General features: G+C 42.5%; 1 protein-coding gene across 22 annotated transcripts in view; it reads right to left on the reverse strand.

The window, feature by feature from the left end:
- Positions 1-13,729, reverse strand: part of KCNMA1 (potassium calcium-activated channel subfamily M alpha 1) — an 867,158-nt gene that overhangs the window by 285,941 nt on the left and 567,488 nt on the right. For all 22 annotated transcript variants that reach the window (XM_073571201.1, XM_073571213.1, XM_073571218.1 and 19 more), the window contains exon 9: positions 9,865-9,956. In XM_073571201.1, the coding sequence (XP_073427302.1) occupies positions 9,865-9,956 (92 nt within the window). The remainder of the gene's footprint in view (positions 1-9,864; positions 9,957-13,729) is intronic.

Consider the following 13,729-nt stretch of genomic DNA (forward strand, 5'->3'; position numbering starts at 1 on the left):
AGTAGAAGTATCAGTCAAAAAACTCCTTGTGTACCTACAGGGTCACTAGGTCAGAATTCTATCGGACAACCAAGTGGCGGTGGCCTATACCAACCACCAAGTTGGAACCCGATCCGAGACCCTGATGGAAGTAGCAGAGCGCCTTTTCCAGGTTGCGAAAAGGCATTTTCTATCTTTGACAGTGCTACATATAAGAGGGAAAGACAATACCAAAGTGGACTTTCTAAGCCGCAACACACTAAGGCAGGGAGAGTGGACTCAAAATCAGAATATTTCAACCAGATCGTCCACATGTGAGGTCAACCGGAAGTAGACCTTTTTGCCTCTAGAAAGAACAGAAAGGTAAAACAGTTCTGTTCTCTGAACCCGGGGGAAAAACCTCTTATAGTGGACGCCTTCCTAAAAAAGTGGGACTTCAGCCTGGCCTATGCGTTCCCTCCCTTATCCCTGTTACCTCTGGTGGTGAGGAAGATCAGAGAGGATATGGCAAGAATTATACTGATTGCCCCCTTCTGGCCCAGACGGGCTTGGTTCCCTTGGCTAAGAACTATGTCGGGCCTGCCGGGGGCTTGTGCCGGCTGCCGTGGGTCTGTGCGGGCCTGCCGGGGGCTTGTGCCGGCTGCCTGGGGTCTGTACGGGCCTGCTGGGGGCTTGTGACAGCTGCCGGGGGTCTGTACGGGCCTGCCGGGGGTCTGTGCGGGCTTGCTGGGGGTCTTGTGGGGGCCATGATTTTTTTTTTTTACATTCAACACATTAGCCGGATGATGGGACTACTACTGTCCCATCATTGGCTAATGTGTCAATCACTGTAATTGTAGCAGGCATCGCCCGATGGGACTTGTAGTCCCATCGGACGATGCCTGCACACACACAAGACCCCCGGCAGGCCCGCACAGACCCCCGGCAGCCGGCACAGACCCCCAGCAGGCCCGTACAAACCCCCGGCAGCCGTCACAGGCCCCCGGTAGGCCTGTACAGACACCCGGCAGCTGGCACAGGCCCCCGGCAGGCCCGTACAGACCCCCGGCAGTCGGCACAGGCCCCCGGCAGGCCCGTACAGACCTCCGGCAGCCAGCACAAGCCCCCGGCAGGCCCGTACAGACCCCCGGCAGCCGGCACAAGCCCCCGGAAGGCCCGTACAGACCCCCGGCAGCCGACACAAACTCCCAACAGGCCCGTACAGACCCCCGGCAGCCGGCACAGGCCCCCAGCAGGCCCGTACAGACCCCTGGCTGTCGGCACAGACCGCGCATCATGATGCGCACAGACCGCGCATCATGATGACATCATTTCAGCAGCCAATCACAGCCACAACAGTGGCTCATTGCATTATGGGGACTTCCGATTCCGGTATCCAATATTGAAAAAATATCGGTACTCGGTATCGGAATTCTGATACAGTGAATATCGGGTATCGGCCGATATTCACTGTATCGGAATGCTCAACATTACTCATCACACATCTAGATTAGTTCCTTGGGTGGTCTAGTTTCCAAAATGGGGTCAATTGTGGGGGGTTTCCACTGTTTTTATGTGCACCAGGGGCTCTGCAAACGTAACATGACGCCCGCAGACCATTCCATCAAGATGGTATTTCAAAACGTCACTACTTCCCTTCCGAGCCCCGACGTGTGCCCAAACAGTGGTTCCCCCCACATATGGGGTACCAGCTTACTCAGGAGAAACTGGACAACAACTTTAGGGGTCCAATTTCTCCTGTTACCATTGTGAAAATAAAAATTAGCGGGCTAAAAAATCGTTTTTTGAGGAAAAAAAATATTTTTATTTTCACGGCTCTGCGTTATAAACTTCTGTGAAGCACCTGGGGGTCTAAAGTGCTCACTATGCATCTAGGTAAGTTCCTTAGGGGGTCTAGTTTCCAAAATGGGGTCATTTGTAGGAGAGCTCCAAAGTTTAGGCACACAGGGGCTCTACAAACACGACATGGTGTCTGCTAACAATTGGAGCTAATTTTCTATTCAAAAAGTCAAATGGCGCTCCTTCCCTTCTGAGCCCTGCCGTGCGCCCAAACAGTGGTTCCCCCCCACATATGAGGTACCAGTGCACTCAGGACAAACTGGACAACAACTTTAGGGGTCCAATTTCTCCAGTTACCCTCGTGAAAATAAAAAATATTGGGCTAAAAATCAATTTTGAGGAAAAAAAATGATTTTTTATTTTTTCTTCTCTGCGTTATAATCTTCTGTGAAGCACTTGGGGGTTCAAAGTGATCACCACACATCTAGATAAGTTCCTTCGGGGGTCTAGTTTCCAAAATGGGGTCACTTGTGGGGGAGGGGAGCCCCAATGTTTAGGCACACAGGGACTCTCCAAACGCGACATGGTGTCCGCTAACGACTGGAGCTAATTTTCTATTCAGTCAAATGGTGCTCCTTCCCTTCCGGGCCCTGCCGTGCACCCAAACAGTGGTTTATGACCACATATGAGGTATCAGTGTATTCAGGAGAAATTGCCCAACAAATTTTATGCTCCATTTTACCCTGTTGCCCATGTGAAAATGAAAAAACTGAGGCTAAAAAGAAAATTTTTGTGAAAAAAAAGAACTTTTTTTTTACGGATCAATTTGTGAAGCATCTGGGGGTTCAAAGTACTCACTATGCATCTAGATAAGTTACTTGGAGGGTCTAGTTTCCAAAATGGGGTCACTTGTGGGGGAGCTCCAATGTTTAGGCACACAGGGACTCTCCAAACGCAACACGGTAACCGCTAAATATTCCAGCATATTTTCCATTCAAAAAGTCAAATGGCGCTCCTTCCCTTCTGAGCCCTGCTGTGTGCCCAAACAGTGGTTTATGACCACATATGAGGTATCGTTGTACTCAGGAGAAATTGCCCAACAAATTTTAGGATCCATTTTATCCTGTTACCCATGTGAAAATGAAAAAATTGATGCTAAAAGAAAATTTTTGTTGGAAAAATTAAATGTCCATTTTTTCCTTTCATGTTGCTTTAGTCTCTGTGAAGCACCTGAAGGGTTAATAATCTTCTTGAATGTAGTTTTGAGTAGCTTGAGGGGGGCAGTTTTTAGAATGGTGTCACTTTTGGGTTTTTTTCTGCCATATAGACCCCTCAAAGTGACTTCAAATGTAAGATGGTCCCTAAAAAAATGGTTTTGTAAATTTTGTTGTAAAAATGAGAAATCACTGGTCAACTTTTAACCCTTATAACTTCCTAACAAAAAAAAAAATTTGCTTCCAAAATTGTGCTGATGTGCAGTAGACATGTGGGAAATGTTATTTATTAACTATTTTCTGTCACTTAATTCTCTGGTTTAACAGAATAAAAATTCAAAATTTGAAAATTGCAAAATTTTCGCCAAATTTCCATTTTTTTCACAAATAAACGCAAAAATAATCGACCTAAATTTACCACTAACATGAAGCCCAATATGTCAAGAAAAAACAATCAGAATCGCTAGGATGCGTTGAAGCGTTCCTGAGTTATTACCTAAAGGGACACTGGTCAGAATTGCAAAAAATGGCCAGGTCATTAGGGTCAAAATAGGCTGGGTCATGAAGGGGTTAATTACATATTGCATGATGTGCCATATCTACAGCTACAATTTATTTCTGCAGGCATTTGCAGGACCTCCATAAAATAGTATCTCTGCTCACTGAGGGGGTATTTATCAATAGTGCCCAAAGTGGATGCAGAGAAAATCGAATACAATGGAAGAGCAGCCATCAGTTCCCTGCCCAACCCCGTACTTGGTGACCTCTCACGTGTCAAGAAGCACAAGCAGAAGCCAGCAGAAAATTTTTTAAGCAGTACTATTTCTGGGTGAAGGTACTATGGTGGTATTATGCTGTGGGGCGCAATACTGGTAACTCCAAGGGGGGCATTATACTGTGTGGCAGTCCTGACAGGATTTTATACTGTAGAGGGCACTAACAGCATCATACTATTAGGGCACTAAAGGTGTGTTATATTGTGTAGGACAGCAAGGGAGGCATTAGGTTGTGCAGGAGGCAATATACTGTGTGGTGTGAGGTGTGTGGGGGCACTATTAAGACATGATATAGTGTGGAGGCATAAGGGGGCATAATGTTGTGTGGGAAAATTTACAGACTTTATACTGTATGTGGGGGCACAATGGAGGCTTCATACTGAGTGGGAGCACTAATAAGATATTACTGTCTAGGGTGCAAGTTCAGGGGCATCATATTTTGTGGCAACACTGAGGAGAAATTATACTGTGTGGTGACCCAGAAGGGGTATCAAGCTCTGTGGGCACACAGTAATGACCATTAGGGGGATCTAAAGGGGTATCATACAGTTTGAAAGCAAGTGGGCTTTGTACTACTGTATTTGGGGGAAATAATATGGAATTGTACCATGTATGTCCAATTTGCCTTTCTTTCTCAGTTTTTTGTATGTTAATCTAATACACACAAAGGAAATAAACATGTGTATAACAAAACGTGTGTAATTTCAATAATTTTCTAGAAGAAATACATCATTTTCTGGAACAATTTCAAGGGTGCCAACATTTTCAGCCATGACTGTATTGTCAGAGGAGCACGGTCTGTTTCACCGGCTGCTGTCATATTCATAGGTGCTTGGTCTGTATCACTGGCTGTCATATTATCAGAGGAACACGATCTGTATCACCAGCTGCAATAATATCAGAGGAGCATGGTCTGTATCACTGGCTGCAATCATTATCAGAGGACCACGGTCTGTATCACCAACTGCAATCATATTATAAAAGGTACACGCTCTGTATCACTGGCTGCAGTCACATTATAAAAGGTGCACGGTCTGTGTCACCGGTAGCAGTCATACTATCAGAGGAGCATGGTATGTATCACCGGCCGGGCCGGCGTTAGGAGTAGGTAGACCAGGCAGCCGCCTAGGGCCCTTGCTCCTCCAGGGACCCGCAGCCAGCGGCACACCACACAGCCGCTATGAGGCCCCTGAGTAAGAGGGGCCTGGTGCAGCGCCAACCCCCCTCCCATCGCGCATTCAACTTACTGGCATCATAGAAGCTGATACAGTTGATGGCAGTGATGGAGGAGAAAGCATCATGTGACGCTCCATCTCCATCACTCCTTCTCTGCCTCTGACTCAGTGTGTGTTAGCAGTGGAGCTGATGAGATGCTCTGCAGAAGTCAGAGCATCGGGGAATGAGCAGGAGATGTAAGTATTGTTTGTGTGTATGTGTGAGTGTATGTGTGTCTGCTGCATGATACTGTGTGTGGGGGGACTGCACTATATTGTGTTGTGTGTGTGTCTGCTGCACTATACTGTGTGCGGGGGACTGCACTATACTGTGTGTGGGAGGGGTGCTGCATTACACTGTTAGTGGGGGCTGCACTATACTGTGTATGGGGGCTGCACTATACTGTGTGTGTGGGGACTGCACTATACTGTCTATGTGGGGACTGCACTATACTGTGTGTGTTTGGGGGGCACTGAATTATACTGTGTGGGGGGGCTGCATTATACTATGTGGGGGGCTGCATTATACTGTGTGTGAGGCTGCATTATATGCTGAGGGTGTTGCATTATACTGTGTATGTGTGGGTTGCCGCATTATACTGCATGTATGTGTGGGGGGCTGCACTATACTGTGTGTGTTTGTAAGGGGGGCTGAACTATACTGTGTGGGGGGTTGCATTATATTCTGAGGGGGCTGTTTTGTACTTTGGGGGCTGCATTATACTGTGTGTTGGGCTGTATTATACTCTGAGGGGGCTGCATTATACTCTTAGTGGGCTGCATTACACTCTAGGGGGCAGCATTATACTCTAAGGGGGCTACATTACACTCTGAGGGGGCTGCATTATACTCTGAGGGGGCTGCATTATACTCTTAGGGGGATGCATTATACAGTGTGTGGGCGGCTGCATTATACTCTGAGGGGGCTGCATTATACTCTTAGGTGGCTGCATTACACTCTGGGGGGCTGCATTATACTCTTAGGGGGGCAGCATTATAATCTGAGGGGGCTACATTATACTCTGAAGGGGCTGCATTATACTTTGAGGGGGATACGCTATACAGTGTGTGGGTGGCTGCATTATACTCTGAGAGGGCTACATTATACTCCGAAGGGGCTGCATTATACTCTGAGGGGGCTTCATTATATTGTGTGTGGGGCTGCATTATACTCAGAGAGCTGCATTATACTCCAAGAGGGCTGCATTATACTATGAGAGGGCTGCATTATACTCTGAGAGGCCTGCATTATATTGTTTGTGGGGGGCTGCATTATACTCTGAAAGGGCTGCATTATATTCTGGGGGGGCTGCATTATACTCTGAAGGGGCTGCATTATACTCTGAGAGGGCTGCATTATATTGTGTGTGGGGGCTGCACTATACTCTGAGAGGGCTGCATTATAACTCTGAAGAGGCTGCATTAAACTCTGAAAGGGCTGCATTATATTCTGAGGGGGCTGCATTATGCTCTATGAGGGGACTACATTATACTCTATGAGGGGGCCGCATTAGATTGTGAGTGGGCTGCATTAAGCTCTATGAGGGGAATACATTATACTCTATGAGGGGGCTGCAGTAAACTCTGAGGGGGGCTGCAGTATACTCTATCAACGACCATGGGGAGTGCATTATACTATGTGTACTATATAGGACCTGCATTATAGTACAGCTGCAGCGTCCAGTCCACAGTGCCCAGATGTTACAGCATAGTGGAGGGGATTTTATGAAATCCCATCTCCACTATGCGTTCAAAGACGCAGGTGGCAGACCTGCATATACGCACATGCGGCGTGTCTTTATAGACTGCAGCATGTCTATTTATCTTGTGGAGACGCTCCGTCTCCACAAGATGAACTACACAGTCTATGTATAGGATGCGGTGATTCTGCATGTGTTCAATGAACACATGCAGAATCACCGCGCGTACAAAAGGGGGCAGCGCTTTTGGCGGAGCTGCATCCAAAGCGCTGCCTATATGCCATGTCGAAACATACCCTTAGAGAGAAGCTTTTTAGAACACAAGATCTTTCAATGTTCATACACAAATTGTGCATCTGAATGACAGCTACTATATGTCTACATTTCGGTTTGTGACTGCATGGGATTGCACCTGCAGATTTTTAAGTAGAGAACTGTATAAGTACATATTTGTATTACCATTGCCTCCAAGATATAAAAAAAAACATAAAAAATTAGCATACGCCAAGTTAAATTTAGTGAAACATTTTAAAGGTATTCCAGGCCACACAAAACATATGTTACATATATATTCATAACATTACAAAGGAAACACTTACATAACTTACTAATGTAAAATTTATTATGCTTTGTTTACATAGCGCTTTAATACGTTTTGCTTACATAGCGCTTCCACAGCACTTTGCAGACGCAATCTAAATTCTATATCAGTATTTCTTGGGAATGTGGGAAAAAATCAGAGTACACCCAGGAAAACACAGAGAACATACAAACTCCTTGCAGATGTTGTCCTTGGTGGGATACGAACCTAGGATCTCAGAGCTAACCACTGAGCCACCGTGCTGCCCAATTCAATTAGTGCTGTGTATAATTTTCTCTTTTTTATGCATGTTAAACTAAAAATATCAGAGAATCTTTGGAAAGTGGTGTGTGAGGGGCAAAAGGGGAAATGGATTTACCAGTGCTTTCATTATGCCATTATAATTATGTGGGCAATGATCAAGAAAAGTAATATGCTTTGACATTTTGGAGAAAAGTGAATACCGTACATTAGATGTGTTGTTTTTTCATAGCTATTCTCATTAATACTTGAATATACAATATTGTGTAACTATAAGGTCAGTGTCTAGGCATACTGTACACTCCTTGTCTATGTGCCGGTTGGTATCCTGCTTAATATTAGTTACAGCAGGGTCTTCGGTATGATAGCCTAGCTAAGGTCCCATTTAGACCAGCTGACTGTGGCTGTTAAATGACCACATATTTACCGCATGCAAGTCATTCAGAGGTCATTCATTAGCCTATTTTATCAGGCTGACCACACTTCCATGCATACAGAATGATTGTTAATAGGATTGTTTTGTGTGTAAAGCACGTCCTGTCTATAATACTAGGTGCAGATGGGTGTTTTTCGTGGTCCGTATATGGACTTCAGTGCTAGACTGACCGCAGATCTCCTGACCCGACGGAATTTACATCCTCATATGTGTCTATAAGGCTGTAAGTTAGGGTCAGGAGCCACACAGCCATACTAGCATTGCAAAAAACTCCCACCTGAACCCGGCCTATGAACAATGATTTTTAAGCTTGCTTAACTAGAATTTTGATTATTTGTTGGGTGATGGCCGCCCTATTGAAACAGCCAATAGTCAGGAAATGAGCAATCCTAGGAAAGCATCTTCCCAATTATCAACCTGTCCTTTTGGGCCCTTAAATTGTGATGCCTGAGCTGAAAACCGAGGAAGTTGTGTATTTAAATAAAGCAATATATTGATATTTTTACATGGCAGCTTAACAAATGTTAATTACCTGCTGCCTTTTCTCTGAGAGTCATTATTTTGTTCCCAAAAAGGAGTTCCCCCTACATAATGTTTTGAGACTTTAGAGATTTGAAGCCCTAGTACTAATAAAAATGTCAGGGTCTTGGAAATTTAGATAAAACAAACCATTAGGTATGTCTTTTTAAAGCAAAATGTATGTCTAATTTATTTTCTAATACAAGTTCAAATAATTATTTAGATGAATGCTAGGGATTGAGTTATATGTAAAACTAAAATGAGGACCTACGTCCTCTGGCACTAAGCTATAATAAACCTGACTAATACAAAGAATAGATCAAAGGACTATTTGGAAGTAAATTTTATTGACTGAGGTTTATTAAACTACAAAGAAAAATTCTGAAGAAAGACGTGAAGTTTGGTCTAAGCTCAGCGGCAACAAAAGCCACCATGTCAGGAGCGCTAAATTGTCCGTTCTCATCAAACAACTACAAAGCATGTCCCATAGGCTACATTCACTTGTCCATTTACTCATCCCTGTGCTGTGCATTTTTAAGATGGATATCATACTGACCCATGGAGTTTAATAGAACCAATTACACATCCGTTTTATTAACAGATTTGTGTGTCTATTGCTATGCTCATCAGATTTTGCAGATCAGACGTGGTCATTCTATTCCATTAAAACCACCAAAAACTGTTGAAATACAGAGGACATTTGTTTTACGTCTGTTTTTCATCCGTTTTCATACTGCTCCATTGCCGAGTGTCAACGGAAAAAAAAAATTCACATGGTTAACCCCCTTCAATTTTTAAAAATGATTGAGAAAAACAGATGGAAACCGAGTATTTAAAACAGAGGCCAAACGAAGACATGGGAGGAAAACAGTGCATTATTTGCCAAAAGTAAAAGGATGTGTAAATGTAGCTTCATTCAGATTTTTGTCTTTATATTAAAAGTTAAAAGGCAATAACTGCTGCATAATCTACATGAATAATATTTAGTAGTGCTCGAAAAATTGAAATTAATATGAAGATGAAAATACACGTTTTGCACTCATTTTGATAGAAACCGTCACAATTTCGAACATTTCAGTTCACTGCTATTTAAGAAATGAATTTTTACATGAAGCAAGAAAAATAATGGTAAATGGAATACCTTATTAAAATATTCAAAATTTACCTTCTTCTTAAGAAAAAAAAATAAATCAAAACCAAACTTACTTTCTCCCTCTTGTTGAGTTAAACGTCCCGCCATATTTCTTCCGATTAAGGATGAGAGCAGCAATTTCGGGGACGTATCGGGCAAACATTGCCTGAGTGCGTGGAACGAGAAATAGGAAGAAAAAAAACAAACAAAGGACAAATAGCATGCAGAGAGGTTCGCCCTGCAGCAATGACACCACGCCTTGGTCAATACTTACTTCCGTCCACTAACTGCACTATAAGAACCACCATATTTCTTTCGGTTTCCTATTAACTCTATGATTTCGGGGACGTAGCTGGCAAACATGGCCTAGGAAGGAAGACAGGAGACAGAAGAGAAGACTAAAAAGAAAGAAAGGACGTCTGTTGCAGAAAAGGACACGCTTGACATAGGCGGTGGAATTGGGGGAACAGCTCCAGCTAAATAAACCAGGTTTGGATGGACTTTTTAGCAATAAAGAGTACATTGTAATGCACTTGCACTACCTACACCAGATTAAAGGAATGAAACCACGGAAATGATTGCTTGTGTAAGGAGTGTTGTTGAGAGATAAAAGTCAGGCTAGGTTTAGTTTATGTATGGCCTCTATCTTCCTACTGGCAGTCAGTATTGACAGAGACAAATTGTGTTGGTTCACATCCTATTGACAAGGGCAATAGTATCAACCAGTTGCCGATTTACTTATACAATTTAAAAAGGATAACCAGAGGAATGGAGATTTCCAAAAATATGCCCCAGCATTATTATTTTACTGGTAATACAAAAGAATCGACATGTCAAAGAATTTAACCTGGTTGGTAGAGCAATTTCCTACTACTTTGTACAATTTGTCAGTTCGACAATTCGGAACTGAGGTGTGGTAAGAAAACTAATTAAAATGAAAATTCATCTTTGCATTACCACTGTCTATGTAGTCATTAAATATGTACTTTTTTAATATAACATCTCTTCACCTTTATTGTTGTATATATATATTGCCACCTGGAAAGTGTCAAGAAGCAAGTTTACATCTAAAGACTTTATACATTAACCGACTATGTATACATATACTTATAAGTAGACTATATTATTACTTGTCTCTCTGTAGTATTTGGGGTGAACTGTTCTAAAATGGGCTGATTATCTCATGAACACATTACCCTCATATTAACAAACAATCCATATGGGCAATGAGGGAATCATAAGACCTTCAGCACATTCTAAGCAGAACACCATCATGCATTCACAGCACTTATCAGTGACACATGTCTAGTTTAGCCCAAAAATAACTATAATAAGCTATATGGGCATGTTATAGGGCAGCCAGCCTGTTTCTTGACAGTTTCTATTAATATTTTTTTCCTGCACTGATTATTTTAACCTATTGGCAACAATCACCATATAAATAGTGTGGCCACCAAGGACTTAATACAATCCACCCTATATATGTACAGCATTGGGATGTTACAGGCATAGGACTGGAGATGACAAATATCCTGGTCATTTAACACTGATCAATAGTGACTTTGCCAACATGTGTCACCCTATCAACCCCCTGCCAACATGGTAACATAATTCATAAAGGGGTTGTCTGGTGAAAACACTTAGGGTGACCAATGAGTGGAACAGGCTGCCACGAGAGGTGGTGAGTTCTCCTTCAATAGAAGTCTTCAAACAGTCTGGGATGATTTAGCGAATCCTGCTTTGAGCAGGGGGTTGGACCAGATAACCCAAGAGGTCCAATCCAACTCTACCATTCTATGATTCTATGAAAACTAGTTATCACATATACAGAGGATAGATGATAATAACTTATTGATCAATGAGGGTCTGACTGCTTTCATCTGCACTGATCTGCAAAACTAGGAGTTTTTAACCCCAACAGGGAACTTTTATCACCATTAGGATGAAGAGGCAGGGCACATGCCTGATCGCTGGTCCATTCATTGCCAGGAAAAGCCAAGCGGTGGTGGAGCATGAGCACTGTCCCTTCAGTAAAATGGGGTTAAAAGTGCCCTGCTCTGTTCTGCCGATCGGTGCAGGTCCCCAAAGGTCAATCATCATTCAATGATCAATAAATTATCATCTATCTGATGGATAAGTGATAACTTGATCACCCCTTTTAATGGTTGACATGGCATTAGGGGCCTAATAATGCCTTATAGGTCTGCCATCTTTGTATACCTATTAAACTATACCAGATGCTGTTATACGTTACAATGACAGGCCTAATATTCTGCAATAAAGAAGTATTGCTGAGTACTATTCGAACAATCAAGTCTCCTAACATGATAAAAAAAATCAAGTAAAAAAAACTATAAAAATCTAACACAAAAAACATTTTCTACATTTTAAGGGAAGGTTAATTTTAACATTCAGAGAGAGGATATCAAAAAGAAAATCCAGAAAATCAAATTATATAAATTATGTAAATTTATTTGCATTTCTCAGTGAGAAATAAGTATTTGATCCCCTACCAACCATTAAGAGTTCTGGCTCCTACAGGCAAGTTAGACGCTCCTAATCAACTCGTTACCTGCATTAAAGACAGCTGTCTTACATAGTCACCTTTATAAAAGACTCCTGTCCACAGACTCAATTAATCAGTCAGACTCTAACGTCTACAACATGGGCAAGACCAAAGAGCTTTATAAGGCTGTCAGAGACAAGATCATAGACCTGCACAAAGCTGGAATGGGCTACAAAACCATACGTAAGATGCAGGCTGAGTAGAAGAGACAACTGTTGGTGCAATAGTAAGAAAATGGAAGAAATACAAAATGACTGTCAATCGACATCGATCTGGGGCACCATGCAAAATATCACCTCATGGGCTAGCCTTGATCATGAGGAAGGTGAGAGATCAGCCTAAAACTACACGGGGGGGATTTGCTAATGATCTCAAGGCAGCTGGGACTACAGTCGCCAAGTAAACCATGGGTAACACATTACGCCGTAAAGGTTTAAGATCCTGCAGTACCCGCAACGTCCCCCTGTTTAAGAAGGCACATGTGCAGGCCCATCTGAAGTTTGCCAATAAACACCTGGATGATTCTGTGAGTGGTTGGGAGACAAAAATTTAGCTCTTTGGCATTAACTCAACTTGCCGTGTTTGGAGGAAGAGAAATGCTGCCTATGACCCAAAGAGCACCATCCCCACTGTCAAGCATGGAGATGGAAACAATATGTTTTGGGGGTGTTTCTCTGCTAAGGGCACAGTACTACTTCACTGCATCAATGGGAGAATGGATGGAGCCATGTACCGTAAACTCCTGAGTGACAACCTCCTTCCCTCTGCCAGGACGTTAAAACAAACCATACAGCCAAGGCAACAAAGTAATGTCTCAAAAAGAAGCACATTAAGGTCATGGGGTAGCCAAGCCAGTCTCCAGACCTTATTCCCATAGAAATTTTATGGAGGGAGTTGGAGCTCCGAGTTGCCAACGACAGCCTCAAAATCTTAATGATTTAGAGATGATCTGCAAAGAGGAGTGAACCAAAATTCCTCCTGACATGCGCGCAAACCTCATCATCAACTACAAAAAACGTCTGACTGCTGTGCTTGCCAACAAGGGTTTTGCCACCAAGTATTAAGTCTTATTTGCCAGAGGTATCAAATACTTATTTCTCACTGCAAAATGCAAATAAATCTATATAATTCATACAATGTGATTTTCTGGATTTTACTTTTGATAGTCTATCTCTCAATGTTAAAATTAACCTACCCTTAAAATTATAGACTGTTCATGTCTTTGTCAGTGGGTAAACATACAAAATCAGCAAGGGATGAAATAATTATTTCCTTCACTGTGTGTATTATATATATAGAGATACGTATATAGATATATATAGATATAGATTTTGTATTGTTCTAATCTTATAATTTACTAACCGGCAGAGTAAAGTTAACATGTCAGTTAAACAGACAGAATTGCTGTTTTTTATAATTCCTCCAACACTCAGAAAATAGTTTTTCAACACACTATATGAGGATGAAAAAAATAGGCCATGTCTTAATTGGGTTACTAGCAAAAAACAAAAAGAAGTTCAAAAGAAAGAAAATATATTACAAAGTTATGAGGTTTAGAGGGTGTTATGCATTC

This window comes from Dendrobates tinctorius, unplaced genomic scaffold (genome assembly GCF_039654945.1).
Source record: "Dendrobates tinctorius isolate UK_male_01 unplaced genomic scaffold, ASM3965494v1 ptg000028l, whole genome shotgun sequence".
Taxonomy (NCBI): Eukaryota; Metazoa; Chordata; class Amphibia; order Anura; family Dendrobatidae; genus Dendrobates; species Dendrobates tinctorius.